This window comes from Pecten maximus, chromosome 17 (genome assembly GCF_902652985.1).
Source record: "Pecten maximus chromosome 17, xPecMax1.1, whole genome shotgun sequence".
In the NCBI taxonomy this organism is placed as follows: domain Eukaryota; kingdom Metazoa; phylum Mollusca; class Bivalvia; order Pectinida; family Pectinidae; genus Pecten; species Pecten maximus.
The window spans coordinates 33,544,372-33,566,853 of record NC_047031.1 but is presented as its reverse complement, the minus strand read 5'-3'; the positions used below and the strand labels follow the sequence as shown (position 1 = coordinate 33,566,853).

At 40.7% G+C, this 22,482-nt stretch overlaps 1 protein-coding gene and 1 pseudogene across 1 annotated transcript; one reads left to right on the top strand and one right to left on the bottom strand.

The window, feature by feature from the left end:
• Nucleotides 1-3,628: 3,628 nt before the first annotated feature.
• Nucleotides 3,629-5,023, top strand: LOC117315339 (annotated as a pseudogene).
• Nucleotides 5,024-13,285: 8,262 nt separating this feature from the next.
• Nucleotides 13,286-21,504, bottom strand: LOC117315338. The gene is made up of 3 exons (XM_033869488.1): nucleotides 21,181-21,504; nucleotides 20,097-20,152; nucleotides 13,286-13,878 (listed from the first exon to the last, which is right to left on the bottom strand). Exons 1-3 carry the CDS (start codon nucleotides 21,186-21,188, stop codon nucleotides 13,286-13,288), a joined length of 657 nt encoding a protein of 218 aa, XP_033725379.1. The 5' UTR covers nucleotides 21,189-21,504.
• Nucleotides 21,505-22,482: the final 978 nt, after the last annotated feature.

The following is a 22,482-nucleotide window of genomic DNA, read 5'->3' as shown; positions in this document are numbered from 1 at the left end:
ATATAACGAATTTTTGTTCATAACGAACTAATCCTTGGGTCCGTAACCATAAAATTGGACTACAAAAATAGTTCTATAAAATGAATCATGATTTAGCGACCTGACGCGAACAGAAAGGAATTATACTGTGTGGTCACTCGATAAACGTAATCTTATGTTTAAAATGTTACTTGTTGCGAGTTCTTTCACATGCTAAAGCAGCAAGGGCGAATGGTTCATGTTTTGCCTTTAATGGAAATTTGCAATTTGAGTCAAAAATGGTCCTATAAAATGGACCACGATTTAGCGACCTGACATGAAAAGACAGGAATTATAATGTGTGGTCAATCCATAACCACAGTCTTATGTTAAATGTTATTTGTTACGAGTTCTTTCACATGCTAAAGCAGCAAGGGCGAATGGTTCATGTTTTGCCTTTAATGAAAATTTGAAATTTGAGTCAAAAATGGTCCTATAAAATGGATCAAGATTTAGCGACCTGACATGAACAGACAGGAATTATACTGTGTGGTCACTCGATAAACACAATCTTATGTTTTGAAATGTTATTTGTTACGAGTTTCAGACTTAAATATTTATTTTTTCTTGTTAGGCATGATCAATGGACATAATTCCACTATTTCAGCAGTTTTTGTCACAAATGGTCCCGAAAAGTTCAGTGATCGGGCGACCTGAGATTTGGTCCTTGATTGGGCGACCCAAGACCAAATTGAAATGTTTATTTTACTTTTTTATTCGTGGATATTTTTAAAAGATACGATAGGACAATTTTGTTACGCACCCAAGCCATCCACCCTGTGAAGATCATTGTCGAACGGAGTGTGCATACCGAGTATCGGCGGAATTGTCGCTGGATCAAAGACTGAAATTCGGTTCAGTGTCCGCCAAAAAAAAGGAAAGGTTATTTTGATATAAAACTATGCATACACATGTAGCTGTGCAACTCTATAAGATGTACAACGTGTATTAAAATCAGTGTAATTTGTCAAGAAATGACAATTTTAAATAAAATTTAGCAAAGTCGCGAAGTGTGATCGGACTTTTTTTGGGTCGACTAAAATGTGTTTTTTTTTCCAAAGTAAGCAAGATAAAAATGTCTATCGCACGTCAAATTAAGCAGATCAGGTAGGGTGTTTGGAAACCACAATTAAAATTCTGTACGCCCCAACTATTTCGTTCACAGAGCAAATTCCAAAAGTCCAAAAATGTGATCGGCGACATCACCTCTTGCCAATTTGCATGCGCAACTTTCCACAAAATATGGGGCATTTATATTGAATAACGAATGCTCAGCGACCAATCAAAGAAAAGGTGAGATTTAGGTTCGATCTTAAGTAGGGTCGATCTGAGGGGGTATACCAGTTAGGGGATCATATTCCCAGAGACGTGGGGTCGATTGTAAATAATGCTATAGAGTTTATTTGATATTTTTAAGCTCTATTCTACAAAATAAAACCTCCCCATCGAGAGTTTTGAGCCAAAAAAAGTCATTAATAAAAGAGTTAGAAAAATTGAGTCCCGGTCGCTGTCGATCCAACAAAAGTCGACACATCGAAATTTCTGTCAGTTTACATATGAAATGGCATCTTCCGACGTATTTCCGTGCATTCCGAATTTCAAAATATCTTCTCGTTGGCTGATGACAGCACTCATGTCGCTGAAGTGTGATCGGATTTTAAAGGGAGTCTTCCTACTGTAGAGGTGTACAAGTCTACCAATCACTGGATCATTAATTCGTTCAAGAGCCCAATCCACTATACTGATCTCCTCTGGGTTGCCACCCGCCTCGTCTCTGGCCGAAAGAGAGACTGGACCTAATGTTATCGAGTCAGCAAGTGGTACTGAAGCTGTGGCAAATAGCCTTGACTGTGTCTGAAAAAACCTTGAGGCAACGAAATAACCCATCTTTATCAGTATTGTTCTTCCCGTGGCGATATGATATGGTGAAGTCATAACTAGCTAAGGCTGCTATCCAGCGATGGCTTGTGGCATCTAACTTAGCCTTAGTAAGGACATACGTTAATGGGTTATTGTCAGTGATCACCTGAAATTTTGTACCATATAGGTAGTCGTGAAATTTATCAGTGACCGCCCACTTTAAAGCCAGAAACTCCAACTTATGAGCCGGATAGTTTCTTTCGCGAAGCCCCCTACTCGCGTACGCTATAACCCTATGATGACCTTCCTGCTCCTGATAAAGGACACTTCCAAGACCATCCCTACTGGCATCAGCACTACAAATGGCTTGGAATACTCTGCATATCCCAAAATTGGAACAGGCTCCCCGAGCATAGTCTGAAGAATTACTCCAGCGCTAACAATGTTATATACATATGTTTCGCCGATCTGGACTGTTGCGAGTCCCAGTCTGGAGTGACTTGGCAGATATGTTAACCTGGGCAACACTAATATTATTGTTGGATATTAAAAAGGTTGTGGATTTGGCTATTGTTATAATACATATCAGAGAGGGAAAAAATATGCACGGATCGGAAGAATACATGCGTGTACTGGGTATACATAGAAAATCTACATATATCAATATGAGTTTTTTAGTTAATTGATGAATTTTAGGTAGAACATTTGCACGTTTCAATATATTTATTTTTGTGTATGATACGTTCAATTACAAAATATTCTCAAAGAGGTATCTACCTTTGAATCGAATCGACTACATGTAGATACACATATATAGTCAAACTTAAAATTGATATCAAGGCTGAAGCAAAAAAAAGTGTTTGGAACCGACAAGAAGAAGCTTAAGCTTATCTTGAAATATATGTTATAATTTGCATATTGATTTGACACGATGTACAACGTTATCAAATCATCGTTTCACACTTCGTCATTACAGGTTACGTTTGATGCATCGACATTTAGTTATTATCCAGTACATATCAGTAGTTTGTGCAGGAGAATTATTGAATAACATATTAATATGCCTTATCTTTTGTTAAGATTTGTTTATTTATTATACATCACCCATACCTGTGTTTTGTGCACTTGAACACTCGTTGATGCATGTTACGATCGCCATGATTGTTTACTCTGCGCGTTGTAATGTGGGAAATATGTAAGATTAAAGTCGCACGTTATTGATTGGTATACATTAAAAACTTGTGTTGTGTTATTTTTGTAATTTTAACATATGTATAATGGTAATTAAATGGAGATAGGTCGATATAGTTTACGATTTCTACTAAAGCCTATGTAACATTCCTGTTCGTTTCCCAAGCCAGCCGTAACACACAAGATGTGGCTAATGAAAGTTATTATTTGGGTTGCATATTTCAGCAATCTCCAAATATTGGGATTCGGTTCCAGCCTAGCACTTTTCCATAAAGAACTTGAGTCAGGATATAAAGTTAATTTGAATTTATTGATATTCTAAATCACACAATAAATATAGACTATACTTCATCAGATGCTGGATACGGAGACTGGATTTATTAAACGTCCAACATATTTGTTAGAAGTTAATTGGCCTACTGTCGATCGGTCATTAGTTCATTAGTGTATAAACAGATGTTCATTGTCGGAGCAATGATTAAAGCGGCAAGGGTAATTAAGGGATTATAATCAGGGGTCGCTTTGAGATCCGTGAGCAGTGTAGGTTAATCTAAAAAATTGTATCATAAATACGACAACACTTTCCACTCAAATCATTCCCTCTCCGAGTTTCATCATGAGCACCACTACTACAGCAACACCAGACTCCAGGAAGCGAAAGAGAAAAGACCTATCCCTCTCCGACAAGTACGAAGTCGTCAAACTACTTAAACAACGCACATCGCAAGCTGACATCGCCAAGAAACTGGGATGCTCCCAATCCCAAGTTTCCCGAATATCTGCGAAGAAAAACGAAGAAATCGCCGCCCTATACGAAGCAAGCAGCAACCCAGACCGAAAGCGACATCGATCCGGGAAGGCCGCCGACGTTGAGACAGTCCTATACACGTGGTTCAAAGACGCCCGAGCCAGAGATGTACCAATCAACGGACCGATGTTAGAGGAGAAGTCTAGAGAAATCGCCAATAACCTAGATATCCCTGACTTCAACCCATCCAACGGCTGGCTCTGCAGATGGAAAACCCGCCATAGCATAAATTTCAAACGACTTCACGGTGAAAAGAAAGATGCCGACACATCCGCCGCCGACCACTGGATCAGCAACATATTACCAGAACTTCTAGAAAGCTAACAACCACGCAACATCTACAGCGCAGACGAGACCGGGATCTACTACCGAGCCTTACCAGACGGAACGCTAGCTTTGAAGTCCGAGAGCATCTCTGGAAGAAAAAAAGCCAAAGAATACCGCCCTCGTCGCCACCAACATGAACGGATCAGACAAGCGTAAATTAGTTGTCATCGGCAAAAGTCTCAGCGCAGACGAGACCGGGATCTACTACCGAGCCTTACCAGACGGAACGCTAGCTATGAAGTCCGAGAGCATCTCTGGAAGAAAAAAGGCCACAGGATACCGCCCTCGTCGCCACCAACATGAACGCATCAGACAAGCGTAAATAAGTCATCATCGGCAAAAGTCTCCGACCACGCTGCCTACGAGAGGAAGACCGTTCCAGCCACCTACACAGCAAATAAGAACGCCTGGATGACGTCGTCAATCTTTGAGGACTGGGTACGATAATTTAACCGCGACATGAGGCTTCAGGGACGGAAGATACTTCTACTAGTTGATAACTGCGCCGCCCACCAATCTTTAATCGCCGACTCGCTCCCCAATATCAGACTCGCCTTTCTACCACCCAACACCACGTCAGTCATTCAGCAATGCGACGTGGGGATCATGCGTAACCTGAAGACGCATTATCGACGACAGATGGTCACCAACATCATCAGCCTCATTGACGACAAAGACCTCCACGCCAACGACATCGCCCGAAAAGTGACGCCATTCATCAATCTATTAAATCTAGATGGTCATTTTCACTACGTTACATGTCGTTACATGAACGATATTCATGTAACGTCATATTGCGTAGTGATAATGACCATCTAGATTTTAATTAGATTGCGTCATCCATATGCTGACCCGTGCCTGGAGATTCGTGACCACCGCCGACATGCGAGAGTATGAAGCAAGCACCCAACTACGGCAGCGATGACGACAATTATACTGTAATTGTAATAAAAAGAAATGATTGTCTCTTAAATAGGAAAATTTAAATTGAGTATTGATTGGTTTGGTTTGGTTTATTTTGTTTAACGTCCTATTAACATCTAAGGTCATTTAAGGACGGCCTCCCGTGCGTGCGACATGTATGCGTGTGGTGAGTGCGTATGTGTGTTTTGGGAGGCTGCGGTATGTTCGTGTTAAGTCTCCTTGTGATAGGCCGGAAATTTTGCCGATTTAAAGTGCTATCTCACTGAAGCATACTGCCGAAGACACCCAACAGCACACCTCACCCGGTCACATTATACTGACGACGGGCCAACCAGTCGTCCCACTCCAAATATGCTGAGCGCTAAGCAGGAGTAGCAACTACCATTTTTAAAGACTCTGGTATGTCTCGGCTAGCGGACAGCACCCAAAACCTTCCTCACAGCGGCGAACGCTCAACTAAAGGCCAAAAGTGAGGCATTGTCAAGGGAGACTTACGATCATGCAATGGGGGCAGCAGGTACAATTCTTACGCCCTACCTGCAGGGCAGAGGAATACCACCAATACATGTACACTATGCATATTTATATACCTTATGTATTTGAGAACACAAAATAAAACATGCATAGTTTCCAATTAAAGGATGAAGTTGTTTGATTACTATAATAACCCTAATTAAAGTGCCAATACATGTACACATATATATATAATTGTCAAGTAGTTATATATAATACGGTATATTATTCAAAAAAATATCCCTTCAATAAGTACTAAGATGATAGATCTACATAAGCTGTAAGCCTAAACAAGAGATCCCAGAGGGATCTTGGCGCCCACCATTGAATGATCTCTATAGGTTCCATGTCAGATTGATCTTTTTCTACCTTTTCCTTCCTCTAAGTCTTGCTAATCTGTGTAAATTCAGAAACAGCCTCTAGTACTTTTCAAACAAGGGAAACCTATATATCAATTAAGATTGAGCGATAATGGCTGTATGTCGGCCATGTTGTTTTCGGATTGGTCCCAAAATGCAACACCAGGGACCAACGGGAACCTGCATATGAAAGGGCCTTTTTCCAGTAATGTTAATTCTCCATAGGAGCCTGCCCCCGTATAATTTCTTATCTAGCTCAACTACAGTTTTTTTCTTTTCCGAAGAATAATTTTACACCTTTCCGACACCCAGATTTCATAATGTCAGTGAAAATGTCTTTTTATAAAGTTGTCATTTTGTGCATCAAAGACATAAGGTCGTAAATAAAAGGTTATCTCGAAATTGTAATTGGCACCATAGTATAAATTTCTTTTGATAAATATTTCCAAAACATCGTGTTTATTCATAAAACATAAAACAAAACTTTTCTCGGATGAAAATGCACTTGCAGAGACACAATTATGAAGAACAAGAGATCCCAGAGGGATCTTGGCGCCCACCATTGAATGATCTTCATAGGTTCCATGTCAGATTGATCTTTTCTCTACTTTTCCCTTCATTTTACTAATCTGTGCAAATTGAGACATCCCTCCAGTACTTTTCAAACAAGGGAATCCTAGCTATATAAGAAATTTGAGATTTAACGATAATGGCTGTTTGTTTGCTAGGTTGTTTTCAGGACAGACTGGTCCAAAAATGCAATACAAGGGACCAAGGGGAACCTACTTATGAAATTTGAGAAAGATCCATTCAGTACTTTGAGAAATAGAAATAACAAACTTCAATTGTCAAAATCCAAGATGGCGGTCTGTCGGCCATATTGTTTTCCAATTGATCTCAAAATGCAATAAGCATAACGAAGCACCAAGGGGAACCTCCATATGAAATTTGAGAAAGATCCCTTCAGTACTTTCTCAGAAATAGCGATAACAAACTTCAATTGTCAAAATCCAAGATGGCTGCCTGTCAGCCAGTGTTATTTTCAGATTGGTCTCAAAATGCAATATGCATAACTAGGCACCTAGGGAAACTTACATATGAAATTTCAGAAAGATCCATTCAGTACTTTCTGAGAAATAGTAGTGATAACAAACTTCAATTGTCAAAATCCAAGATGGCTGCCTGTCGGCCATGTTGTTTTCAGATTGGTCTCAAAATGCAATATGCATAACTAGGCACCAAGGGAAACTTACATATGAAATTTGAGAAAGATCCCTTAAATACTTTCTCAGAAATTGTGATAACAAACTTCAATTGTCAAAATCCAAGATGGCTGCCTGTCGGCTATGTTGTTTTCAGATTGCTCTCAAAACGCAATATGCATAACTAGACACCAAGGGAAACTTACATATGAAATTTCAGAAAGATCCATTCAGTACTTTCTCAGAAATAGTGAAAACAAACTTCAATTGTCAAAATCCAAGATGGCTGCCTGTCGGCCATGTTGTTTTCAGATTGCTCTCAAAACGCAATATGCATAACTAGACACCAAGGGAAACTTACATATGAAATTTCAGAAAGATCCATTCAGTACTTTCTCAGAAATAGTGATAACAAACTTCAATTGTCAAAATCCAAGATGGCTGCCTGTCGGCCATGTTGTTTTCTGATTGGTCTCAAAACGCAATATGCATAACTAGGCACCAAGGGAAACCTACATATGAAATTTCAGAAAGATCCATTCAGTACTTTCTCAGAAATAGTGATAACAAACTTCAATTGTCAAAATCCAAGATGGCTGCCTGTCGGCCATATTGTTTTCCAATTGATCTCAAAATGCAATAAGCATAACGAGGCACCAAGGGGAACCTCCATATGAAATTTGAGAAAGATCCCTTCAGTACTTTCTCAGACATAGCGATAACAAACTTCAATTGTCAATATCCAAGATGGCTGCCTGTCGGCCATGTTATTTTTAGATTGGTCTCAAAACGCAATATGCATAACTAGGCACCAAGGGAAACTTACATATGAAATTTCAGAAAGATCCATTCAGTACATTCTCAGAAATAGCGATAACAAACTTCAATTGTCAAAATCCAAGATGGCTGCCTGTCGGCCATGCTGTTATCCGATTGGTCTCAAAACGCAATATGCATAACGAGGCACCAAGGGGAACCTTCATATGAAATTTGAGAAATATCCCTTCAGCACTTTCTCAGAAATAGCGATAACAAACTTCAATTGTCAAAATCCAAGATGGCTGCCTGTCGGCCATGTTGTTTTCCGATTGGTCTCAAAACGCAATATGCATAACTAGGCACCAAGGGGAACCTACATATGAAATTTCAGAAAGATCCCTTCTGTACTTTCTGAGAAATAGCGATAACAAGAATTGTTTACAGACGGAGGGACGGACGGGACGGACGGACCACGGACCACGGACGATTTGAATAGCCCACCATCTGATGATGGTGGGCTAAAAATGCCATAAAATTGCAATTTTCTACCGTTATATAGTTTTTGATGCAAATTTCCATCACAAAATCGGATAGAGCTTTACTTGTTTCATATGTGTACCAAAAGTCAGCTAATTACATGTGGTGGAAAGTTTTAATATCGCCGCCTGAATGTGGTTGTAAATTGAAAGAAAAGGGGAAATGAGTAACAGCCTTGTCTGAAACCCTATTATATAGCTTATTATATACAACATTTTATATTGAATATCAGAGCGGATATTTTCATGACAGTTGTATGATTAACGACTAAATAAACAGTATCGATATAAAGATTTACACTGATGACAACCTGATACATGAATACTGCTCTATCTCAAGTTGTCCTCTTTTGAATTTTCTGATCGTGTGGCCTTGTACATTTATCCGTATCTTCTTGTCTTTATCTATACGTTTACGGAATCATTGACTCGACGCTAGCTATTCTTGTCTCACTTTCCTTGTTTTATTGTCCCATCTCCGAAGCGTTGTGGCTCTGTCAGGGTTGGGACCCTGACTTGTCTCACTTTCTTTGTGCCTGCCGACCACGCCACATCAAATAGATAAATTATCCATATGAAATACTTTATTTTGTTCTAAGTAATCAATCAATTCTGCGCTTCTTGGACGTATTGAATGTATTGAATTATATTGTCTTGTTATTTTGTGTAAATAGTTGTTCGTTATTTATCACACATTTTCGCATAATTGTACCAAACTACTAAGTATTAGCTGTTTACAGCAATAATCGGTGGCTTGCTATTTTGTTACTTTATCGACGCTTCATAAACCAATCGTTATTGTTTCAAGATGGAGGGTAAATGTTTTGGAGAAGGCTGTCAACTATACTTCAAGAAACGTAGTGGCAATAAGAACAGAAGTGCACGCAATGTAAATAGTCCACAATATAAATGGCTCCTAGATACGCTGGTGCAACAAGGATTGATGTCAGCAAAGGAACAAGCACTTATTTGCCAGAAGTGCTACATGAAGTATCTTCGGAACAAAAATCAGCCTGAACCTGAACCCGAGCAGAACCAGGAAATAGAGGAAGAAGACGACTCCCCGTCCCATATTCTGCCGTTGCTGACATTCATGATCTTTTGATTGGATCATCTTCACACAAAAAATGCTGTCTCTGTCTTGTTACCTTTGCAATAAATGGAACAAAATCATCAGTCTTACCCAAACGTGCAAGACATCACCTGATGTATTCACACAAACTGTGGTGTCCCACCTCATCCCGCATCTGCTCCATTCACCTTATTGGTAACGACTTAGATCCGTCTACAGAGGTTGTCCTTGATGGTGGAGGTTCCTTGGAATCTCAGTTACCATCAAAATCGTCCGAAATCATTAAACCATCATATTGCCGCTATTCTGATGTAATAAATCCCCCGACCTAGCTACGTATAAACACATATATTACTCGTCTCGACTACATACCTCCCTCCAGTCAATACTTACGATCAAGTACAGCATTGACTACTACCCATACTCACCACTACTCCATATGGCCTCAGACCACAATAATACTTCCGGGTCGTTGTACACGAATGTAGTACATATTGAAATTTCAGGACTGTTGCTAAATATTTTTTCCTGACTTAGCTGCTACAGATATGGACATAATTTTAGCATAGATTTATAGTGCAATATGTAATCTAGTGGCAGAATTTTATTTTGACACCATTTCCATGTTTGTTTGTGAGGCAGGACACGGGGAGTTATAAGGCTTGAGTAGTAATATTTTGTGATTTTCCGGATTTTCCTACAATATAGTAGGGTGGTTACACTTAAATAAAAATAACTTTGTTAAATGCCGGTCATGAGGTACTTTCCAGCTCACTGTATGTTCAGCTTGAATAGTTCTACGCGTGATGTGAAAGCCAGATTTTTTGCAAACTTCTGAAATATTTTAATTTCGATTTTTCTTTGGTAGAACAAAGAGGGAAATTAATTGTGGTCTGAGGCCTGCATAGAACGCACCTTTCCGATGTAAACATTCGCGCGTGGACCTTAAATTAGAAACATCGCGAACTTTTAACATTTCCTGTGCAGTTGTGTGTATTTTACCTATATGCAGATGACATTTCACGTACTTTCTGTGAGTTTTTAATTAATGACAGCTTCATTTTAGTAACTACACCCCCAATACACCTCGTTTCGATGATCGTTTCTATTGCGGATCCTTGTCTCTGATCACACTGGACATGTTTGTCGAGAAAACATGTTGGTATTTGTGTTTGCTACACATTTCTAGTATACGCTTTGAGGTGACTTTAAAGTTTCAGATGTGTACTAGCACTGTTTATGAAGATAAACGGTTTTGCGCTATATTTTGGTATAACTTTTAGGGTAAAAACCGTAATACTGTTAACCGCAGTTTTGCTCATTTCACTATTTACATGTACTGTACAAAGTCAGGGGCTATATTTTCCAATAGTACATAGTGTGCTGACATGTTAAATGACTGGCCACATAGCAAATGTAGATTATTTTGTAAAATTGTGATTAAAAAATCATGATTATTATTTGAATTAATCACAAAATCTTCTAAAATTTCACATTTTCTGTCAAAAATCTTTTCTACATGCAACAAAGCAGGTGCTGTTGTTATAAGCTGGGCATAAAGTGTAATGTATGTATCTTGTGATGTACTGTAGTGGTTTAAATTAATTTTAATTCAAAATTTGAAAGAAAACAACACAATATTGTTCCCCCCTCCCAAATATTTGAATTTCACTCAATGTGATATAGTGTATACATTCTAATTCACAATATTTCAACACATTTTTCTCAGAACAGGTTTTTCCTTTATTATTTCCTTCGTTCTATGTAAGCGAATGGTTTAAATATGTTTTTTGGCATTTTAAACACAGATCATTGAAAATTTGGTATTCATGCAAAAACAGATGATAGGATTTTGCCCTGTCCAAGGACATGGTCTCTCAGAAAGACACATAATGTAGATATACAATGAAATTTTACATCAGACTTGTGAAACTTTAATTGATAATTAAACATTTTCTCTGTCACAAAGGGAATTTGTTCAATTGTGACCTTTGTTTTAAAGTATTTATGAGTTTAAATAGGTTCAAAGTTTGTCCGTCACGCCACTCCAGATTTGGGTCTGAAAATTAGTCAAATATGAGGCATACCTATGCACATTAAACTCACTGTAATTTCCATACTTGTGCAAATATATTAATTGTCTTTGCATATTTGAGTACAGCTTTAGTATCACTTTATATAATTGAAGTAATGATTTTAGAAAAATGAATTTAACTTCACTTTTTAAGCATTTAAATGAAATTTTTCCTTAAAAAATTGTAAAATCCCATTTTAATTTTCAAAAAAATCATTGAAAACTTGAATTTATGCCAAAAATTTAAACGGTGAGATGTTGTGTAACTTCCCAGAATTACTTAACATGAAAATTCAGTCACGTTACTTGGTGCCAGTACAAGTTATGCTCTCTTTAATACTCTGAGGTAGACTTCCAGAACAGTGTACCCCCAGGGGACCCTTGACCACTTGACCACTAATTACCTGATTACTACTAAGTGACCCCCAAGTGTGTCTATGTAAATATTATCTTTAAAAACTGGTCTTTCAGAATGCAAAAAGTTAGACAGGCTGAGACATCTAATAAAAAAGTTATTCACTAATATATACAAAAATCTTTCTTAAATCTTGAATTTTCAAGTTTTTCTTAATTAACATGTTATAACATCTTTATTTTTTTCAAGAGCATAATAAAAATATGACACAAGTTAGTCTGCTGAATGTGTGTTATTGTCATAAATTCATTGCAACTATTCCATCAACATTGTGTGCAAAACAGGAATGTTTGCATGGTGACCCTGCTCAGTTAGTGAAAATTGGCCCCTGGCCAGGGGTAGGGGTAGTAAAATGACCATAGAAATTTTATTTTTGAACAGAATAACTTCAAATTTGATTTTAGACTTAATCAATAACATACAATACTGTGTACGTAATGAAAATTTTATTTTTCAACATTTGACATATATACAGGCCTCAGACCACAATAATACTTCCGGGTCGTTGTACACGAATGTAGTACATATTGAAATTTCAGGACTGTTGCTAAATATTTTTTCCTGACTTAGCTGCTACAGATATGGACATAATTTTAGCATAGATTTATAGTGCAATATGTAATCTAGTGGCAGAATTTTATTTTGACACCATTTCCATGTTTGTTTGTGAGGCAGGACACGGGGAGTTATAAGGCTTGAGTAGTAATATTTTGTGATTTTCCGGATTTTCCTACAATATAGTAGGGTGGTTACACTTAAATAAAAATAACTTTGTTAAATGCCGGTCATGAGGTACTTTCCAGCTCACTGTATGTTCAGCTTGAATAGTTCTACGCGTGATGTGAAAGCCAGATTTTTTGCAAACTTCTGAAATATTTTAATTTCGATTTTTCTTTGGTAGAACAAAGAGGGAAATTAATTGTGGTCTGAGGCCATATATACCTGGTACACCATTGGAGTCATGGTATAAATAATAAATGTATATATATATATATCAAAAAACCTTTTAACAAACAAAAAATAAATTTGGCAACATTTCCTTTCTGTACAGAGTATTTCCATAATGTAAATTATAAGTGGCTTCAACAATTTATATAAATAATATGCCACATATCTATAACTTCCTGTTATACAATATAAAGTAATATCGGACGCGATCCCGCGACACGTCCTACCATAAGCACTTACAATATTGGCATTGAATAAATAAACAATTACACTATTAATTTAGTTTTCCTCATGTATGAGGTGGAGATAGTCCACCAGGCTGGTTTCCACCATAAGTCCCCTCTCCTTGGCTCTCTTCTCCCTGTTTGCCTTCAGTATTCTCCTGGAGCATCTAAGGGCCAGCGCCCATAGGGTTGATGGTTGCCTCGGTCCCATCTCCACCAATCTCCATGGCCTGGTCTCCACATTAGGTCTCTGCACTGCCTCCTGCACGGGTTCTGGCGTCCTGGGGCTTGGTGGTGCCTGGTTGTTTGGTGGTTGTAGACCTGGGGGTGGTGACACTGCGCCAGGGTCGACGTAGTGTCGATTAGGCACAGTCAACCTCCTGGGCAGATCCTCCGTCCTATGTACTGTCCGGCTGTGTCGGGTGGCCCTGGTCCGCAATGCCCACTTCTGCCCGCACCTGACACACTGGTATAAATATGTCTGGGGCAGATGTACCTTGGCCCAGTGGTCCACATATGCCATCCCCCGTACAAAGGACTTGGAGACAGGGCACCCTGAAACCATGCAGCGGTCCCCGCTTTTCCACTCCTCCTGTTTAAGGAAGTCCCTCATTTCCTCTGACTCTACCTCAATCTGTAGGTCCATTTCTACAACCAAATTTACAACTTTATATTTCACCCTGCACCCTTTCTGGGCATCTCCCCTAATGATATCAAATTATTATAATAGAGGAACTAAGTTATTACTATGCAGAATTTTATGGCTCGTTGCTTATTAAAACAAAAATTAACAAAATATATACATTCTGGAACCTTAAATTACTATGTACACTATGTTACACATTCCCCCCAGTTACCAAGATGTGATGAGAGAGGTTTTCATTCCCTAAGCCAACAAATGAGATTGGTTAATTTATTTAACCTTTACTGTCTACCTCATTACATGTCCATGTATTTCCCTTCTCATTCCAACTATGGGGAGTATATATCCCTGGGTTTAACAACTCTCCCCGTACGTGTCGTTTTTGGGGATCGCTGTCCCTGTACTGTTTGATCTACCTCTAGATCTATCATATCATAGTCATGGGGGTCTTGTTCTGCGTCATCTGGAATTGAGTCGTCCGACTCTTCCCCATTTCCCCCTCCCCCAGACTCAATTTCGTCTGGAGTCAACCAATTCACTGGCTGGTTCTGACCTATATACTGTTTCAAGCTATCTATATGTACATTGATCGGATTGTTGTCCCTAGACTTCTGTATTTTATACACTAACTCTGATATTTTTTTCACTACTAGGTACGGACCCGTCCAACCAAGTTCAAGTTTCTGATTTGCAGATGGCGGATACCACCTCCATACCCAGGAGCCCTGTTCAAATGTTTTTTCCTTTGATTTTTGGTCATAGTAGCTCTTTTGTCTCTTAGCTGCACCACCCAGATTCTGGTTAGCTAACTCGAATGCACTGTTCATTGCTTCCTCCAGCCATCGGACATAGGCTACTGGACAACCTTGTCCTTGCCTATCAGGTGGACTACCCACCATAAGATCTATAGGGAGAGTTACTTCCCTTCCCAACATAACTAAGTTTGGTGTACATCCTGTACTTTTGTGTACTGTGGCACGGTAAGCTAATGTGATATAGGGCAAGTGATCGTCCCAGTCATCTTTGTTTTGGTTCGCAAATGTAGCTAACGTCTTTTTCATAGTTCTATTGAAACGTTCTACCAACCCGTCTGACTGAGGATGGTACGGAGTTGTTCTCGTTTTACTGATCCCTAATTTCTGACATACCCTTTTGAACAGTTCCGACTCGAATTCGGCCCCCTGATCGCTGTGTATAAACTCTGGACATCCGAAGCGGCAGAATACCTCAGTAACAAGCTTATCCGCGACTGTTAGCGCAGTATGATTAGGAACCGGAAAAGCCTCTACCCACTTGCTAAAATAGTCACAGACTACTATCACATAGGAATTCCCACTATTGGATACTGGTAAACCTCCAAAGATGTCAACTGCTACAAATTGCATTGGTGTTAAAGGTTTAATCTGTTGAAGGGGAGCTTTAGTGGACCCTGGTCCTGGTTTTGTTTGCTCGCAAAGATCACAGTTCCTACACCACCTAACTACATCTGCGGTCATGCCTGGCCAGAAAAATCTGCGCTTTATTGCTTCTGTTGTCCTGTCCCTACCTAAATGACCTGCCACCCTTTTTACATGAAGGTCTTCAAATATTATCTGTCTTAATGGTCCAGGTACCACTAGTCTAACTTTCTCTGACACTTCCAGTGAGGTCTCTCCTATCATCAATAACCCATCAATAACTCTGAGATTGCCCCACATCCCTCTTAGAGCTCTAGCTCCACTATTCCAGCCTATGATTTCCTCTTTCCCTGGGTAGCTTTCTGACTCTTCAAGCCTACTTCTTACCGGTGCTATGCTCACATCAGAGCTTTGCATTTGTACTAATTCTGTTTTTGAGAACCGCCCCATCCAGTTGGGTAATACTCCCTCTCCTTCTACTGTAATTGTATCTGGTCCCCCCAGTACTGGACAAATAGGTTCTCGGCTAGGATTTTCTACTACCCGAGTAGGTTCTGTGCAATCTGGACATTCCTGTCTTTTGCATTTTCTGACAGGTCTACGAGAAAGCCCATCAGCATTTCCATGCTTTGCCCCTGGCCTATATTGTATATCGAAGTCAAAAGTTTCTAGCTCTGCTATCCACCTAGCCAACATTCCCTCTGGTTCCTTAAAGTTCTTAAGCCATACTAGAGAGGCGTGATCAGTTCGGATCAGGAATTTCCTCCCCACGACATAATACTTAAAATGTTTGACAAAGGTAACTACGGCCAATAACTCTCTTTTTGTTGTGCAATAGTTCTGCTGGGCATCATTCAATGCCTTGGCAGCATACGCTATAACGCACTCTCGACCATCTTGGATCTGGGAAAGGACAGCTCCGATCCCTTTTGCTGAAGCGTCGGTATCCAATATGAATAGGTTATCCCCCGGCTTCGGAAAATGGAGAAGCGGCGCTGATGTGAGCTTGTCTTTCATTTGTTCGAACGCCGCGTTGCAATCGGTGGACCAATGGAATACCGCGTTTTTCTTAAGCAGTTGGACTAAAGGATATGCTAGCTGAGAGAATCCTTCTATAAATCGTCGGTAGTACCCGATAAATCCTAGAAAACTACGGACTTCCGCGACATTTGTAGGGCTCACCCAGTTTCGTACGGCTTCTATCTTCCCTGGGTCGCACTTAATACCTTCCCCTGACACAAGGTGTCCTAAGTAACTGATCTCGGTTTGAAATAGTACACACTTTTTAGGCTTCAGCTTAAGGTTTGCTTGGCGGAACCTAAGAAATACTAACCGAAGATTAGCAAGCGTTGTCTCAAAATTTCTACCGAATATTATGACGTCATCCAGATAGCAAAGGCACTTCTTCCAGTTCAGGCCTTTCAATACTGTCTCCATCAATCTTTCGAATGTTGCGGCTGCATTGGATAACCCGAATGGCATAACGTTAAATTCGTATAGACCTTTATGTGTCGCGAACGCCGTTTTATGTTGATCTCTCTGATCCATCCGGATCTGCCAATAGCCACTGGCCATGTCTAACGTACAGAACCATTCAGATCCTGCTAATGTGTCTAACGTATCGTCTATTCGCGGTAATGGATACGCGTCCTTCTTCGTAACAGCGTTAATACCTCTAAAATCTACACAAAATCGGCAGCTTCCGTCCTTCTTGGTTACTAGACAAATTGGTGCAGACCAGCTACTTTCGCTTGGCTGCACTACTCCAGCCTTGAGCATTGACTCTAACTCCCGCTCTATAATCTCCTTCCGAGCTAATGGTACCCTACGCGGTGGTATTTTGATTGGTTTTGCTTCCCCTGTATCAACCCTATGTGTGGCTATGTTGGTTTGCCCTAACTTCCCTTCAGGTCCTACAAAGATATCCTGAAACTCAGCTACTAGTGAAGCCAATTGCTGACTTTGTCCCTTAGTAAGCTTGCTAGATGCTCCTTTTACTAACGGTTTTAAATGTTCTGGTAACTCTGGTGTTTCGCCGTCCGGCAATTCCCCTTGATGTATCTGTTCTACAGTGTCAACCCTACCTATCTTTGTAAAAGCTTGAATCTTTACTGGATTTTCCCCTACATTAAGTAGTGACATCATCACCTTACTTCTCCTTGTATCTACTAAGCTATGAGCTAACAAGATTGGCCAATCTGAGCGAAATTTCCCTGGCGTTACACAGCCAACTTCCCCTCTACAGAGGCCTTCTATTCTGCCTTCTACAAAAACCTCAGATTTCGGAGGTATAGTGACCTCATCCCTGACCCTCACCACAGCACAACTGTCGTCTGTAGTGGGTAACTTATACAATTTCAAATTCCCTTGGTTGGTGAAAAGCTTCTGCTTTGCTACATTTAGTAAAGCCTCATTTAACTCCAAAAAATCTGTCCCCAATATTCCTGTCAACCCATGTATATCAGCTACTACAAACGTTTGTATAAACTGTTTGTTATCAATGTTGATAGCTACAGCTACCTCTCCCAGGATGTCTAGTTTTTTACCACCCGCAGTGAATAAGGACAACCGTGTATCGGAGATGTCACTCCGTTGCATACCTAACCTGTGGTACATCCCTATAGACATGATGGATACTGATGATCCTGAATCTATCAGCATGTAATAATAGGCCCCGTCTATTCGCGTCTTGGCATATAAGCAGGACAGGTTTATAGCATTTAGGTACACTTTGGTGCTATTGTTGTCTAACCCCAATAAACCCAAATCCCCTGTTTGCTCTACTTCCTCCTGACAATTCTCGCTTTCATTCTGACCTATTTCCGGTTTGTGTAACACTCTTGCCCCCTCAGAAGGTTCACAGCTCTCCGAATGAAGTGCTGCTTGACTTTCATCACCTGGGGATTCCCCTAGTGTTTTATATTTTGGCCCTTCTTTCCCCTTTCTGTCTCCTAAGGGTGTGTCAACGACTGAACCTATGGCCCTAGACTCAGTCTCTCCTAGTTTAACGGCAACTGGCTGTCATTCTCAATTAAATTCCCTGCCCATGGTCTCAATGAGTCCCGGTTTGTCCGATCTGGACATTGCCCTGACCTATGATCGGCTGACCCACAAGTAAAACAGAGTTGTTGCTCTCTACACCACTGTATCCATAACTGTCGTTGGCTATCGTCTTTCCGTGCAAACTCAGAGAAGTTTTTACACGGTTCTTTCCCTCTCCCTTTTGGAGTTACTCCCCCTTTGTGTTTCCCTGTTATCGCGCAAATATCTCCATTCTTAGGTTTCGTGACCTTGGTACTAGTTTTTTCTATAGCCTCTATCTCTGTAGCAAGTGCTATAGCTCTATCAAGTGTAGAAGGTTTGTTCAGCAGAACATGCTTCTTTAACTTGTGATTGTTAAGCCCCTCTATGTACTGATCTATAACATGTGTTTCGTAGGTTCTAAATGGTGAAGAAGGGTAAGCTTGCTGTGCTAACTTACGTATGGCATACCCAAAATCTAGTACACTCTCTTCAGGTCCCCTTCTTCTATTTCTATATTGACACCTGTATGCTACTTCTAACTCCCTGGGGTTAAAGCGTTGTTCAAGTGCATCCTTAAGTGTTGAGTAGTCAGATAACTGATGGAGGGTCAATGTGGCTAGTAATTCCTGTGCGGCACCCCTCAAGCTCATGGCCAGCTGGGCTGCTTTTTCTGAATTTCCCCACCCGTTCCATCTAGACACTTGTTCGAAGTGAGTTATGTAACTAACCCAGTCTATACTTTTCCCATCATAAGGCTCGGGGTTTTTTCTCCTTTCTCCTGGCTACTGGAGTTGCTTGGATTGGTAAAGGCCTACCATCTACAACAGGAACAGCTTCCCTAACACCATATTCTACTCCCCTTGTATGCCTGACAGGACTATTTCCCCTGAAATTATTCCACCTGTTGGTAATAGTCTCTCTTTCTGTCATGAAATCTCGGGGTGTACTATTGTATAAAGGTTCTGGTATACTTGGTTTCCTTAACCTCCTACGCATCCCTTGGTCAAACCCTGAGGTATGTTCTCTGAAACTAGTTTCACGACCGTTACTACTAGGTTCTCTATAGGGCGAAGCTTCCCTAAGAGCGCCAAATTCAGGTACTGTTTCTTTTTTCCTATATATATCCCAGTCACCTGTATAAGACTTGCAAGTCATCTTACCCCCCGGACTAGATACATCATGGGGCTCTGGCCTCATTTCCCCTCTGGTAACCAGACTACTTCTGTCCAACGTGAGCATGGGTCTGGGGTCGTCCTCAGTATCCCTTATATGTGAGGTCCTATAGTCAGAGTTATGTCCCCTTGAGTCTCGCCCTACTGTCGTATACCCACTATCTGTCCATGAGTCGTGTCCATCCCCGTCCATCCCATTGGACCTCATATCCACCCCCCTCCCTGACTCCAAACTGTCCCTGGCGAAGGCCAAAGAGTCGACTACCGTGGGGTCACCTGCTGCTCCCCCCCATGCCTCTAGCCGGTAACGACCTATCCCTGCTAACCTAGTATCTCTGGTCATATCATTCTGTTCATCTTCAATGATATTCAAATTACCCCTTTCCTCCAAGTCATTGGTCCCACCGGACCTTTCCCGTCCCTTAGACAAGTTGGTTGTATCGCCTAACTGATTACACCTAGGAGGCTCCATATACCCCTCACTTTGAGAAAATGTGATATTTCTATCACTGGTCCTGTCTAAATTGATAAATAAGTCATCACTAGAAAATGTGACATGCTTGCCACTATCCCTGGGGTTTCCCTCTCTCATCACCCTTGTATCAGGAACATAGATAGAGCTATCCATACCCTCTGCTCCTTGGCTGCCTTGTCTTTTCCCAGCAAAGTTATGAGTATCTAAGACTCTGTAGGAGATAAAAAAGAATTATTATAATTTCTGGTACTTTTCATGTCTATACAGCCATATATTTAATTGAGAATTATTTATTACTGTATTTCTCCAAAATGAAATAAAATCAAATTCCCAAATTTGAATTTTCAATTTCTCTATCTCTGCACAACCTGATCCTGGTCACGGCACCAAATGTAGTAGAAAAGGGATTTCTGGCGAATAGGTGTCAATCCCGGATATAGCGGGTATGATTTTGTACTTCGCGTTGTGTTTAATTTTGTGATCTCATATGTCAGACACCCATTCCTCAATATCCCTCGTCCACAATGTTCTTTTATATCAGGCGGGAGATAAGAGAAATGAAAACTTGAGTCAGAAATAACAGTTCCAGTATTTAATAACATAACAAATCATCATCTGAAAACATAACAATTGTAAAGGTTGTTGCCATTGTAAAATATGGACAGCAGTAGTATCAAAAACTTTATCACAGAGACTAGTGTCCTTAAGTTTAACTTGTAATTATAGACATAATGTGATAGTAAACCAGTAAATACTACCTAAATAGTTCCTATATAATAACTTCCCCGAATAGCTGCATCCAGAGCTATACATAATTCTACTCTAGAAATTTATCTAGCTATTACTCCCCTATCTTCATTATATTCACCTTAGCAATTATATTTCAACCTAACACTGACAATATTCATATATTTCTCCCATAAGCTCATAAAACTACCACCTTGCCACAGTGAGACTGCTGTCTCTAGTGTTAAACGGTCTATTACATTTCTACACAGGGGAAATATATGAACTGTACCCAGTCCTGTGCTCTCTCAATACTATGGTAACTATAGACCTATTGTTTATAACATGTAAACACCCCTCAATCAGCTGTTCTGCTGTAAATATCTTGGGTACTGTAAGTTGGCTACCAAGCCATAAACCCGTGCCGGCACGTGCTAACTCTATCCATACGCCTATACTGGGTCTCTCGAGCCATCCGGCCCTATACTAAAGTGGCAGCTAACCCATCCTTACCTGGACATAGGTTACTGTTGACGAGCTGTCCAGCCCTGTCTGCCTCGTCTATACGGGAACACCGGCTTATATAAGCCGCGGTCCATTTTGATTGGCTACTGGTGTTGAGCTCAGCCAATGAGAAATCTGCACTATGTTTACATCCCGAAACACGTTCCAACATGGCTGCCTGAGAGCGAAAATACGACCTAACGGAATAACAGAGGCGCTATATCTATCCTGTAACAGCGAACGCCGTCGTACCAACTGCATACAACGCTTCTAAAGCTGGTAGTTATATCAAACCATCATATTGCCGCTATTCTGATGTAATAAATCCCCCGACCTAGCTACGTATAAACACATATATTACTCGACTCGACTACACTTGGACGAGTGCATTTGCTAACTGAGGGAGGGTATTTGGGGGGTTACGGCGATTTCGAATTCTTCTGTCTAATTCATCCCACAAATGCTCGATTGGGGACAGGTCGGGGCTATATGGAGGCCAATCTATAGGAACAATGTTCTGTGTCGCAAGAAAGTCTCTACAGACTCTTGCAACGTGTGGTCTCGCGTTATCTTGCTGAAAGGTTAGATGATGCTGCCTAACAAACGGCACAACATGGGGCCTAAGGATCTCATCCCGATAGCGTACGGCCGTTAAATTCCCATTGACTATCACCAAAGGCGTCTTCAAACCATGGGAGATTCCCGCCCAAACCATAACTGATCCACCCCCAAATCGGTCGTGTTCCAAAACACAGGCGTCAGCAAAACGTTCGCCTCGACGCCGGTACACACGTTGACGGCCATCTGCTCGAAATAACGTGAATCGAGATTCATCGGTGAAGAGCATAGACCTCCAACGTCTCATAGGAAAACGTCTGGGCATGTGTCGTTGCCCATTGCATACGACGTGCTCGACGTTGCGGTGTTAGTGGTAAACCAACGTACTGTCGCCTTGCATGCAAATTAGCCTCACGCAGTCTGTTGATCACTGTTTGGGGATGAATTCGACGGTTATGATTACCAATCGTATTCCTTGCCGTTTCAGCGGCCGTTAATCTCCTGTTACGCAGGTGTGCCAACCTAAGAACCCGGTCTTGACGTCGCGACGTTACGCGTGGACGTCCTGATCTTGGCTGGTCATCGACTCTTCCTGTTGCGTTAAGACGTGAAACTAATCGACTAATAGTCGATTTGTGAACTCTGAATTGTCGAGCGACGTGAAGTTGCGTGTTCCCTGCCAGAAGCATCGCTATAGCACGTCCTCTATCAACCTTTGATAACCGTGGCATAATTGTAAAAGGAAGTATTGTT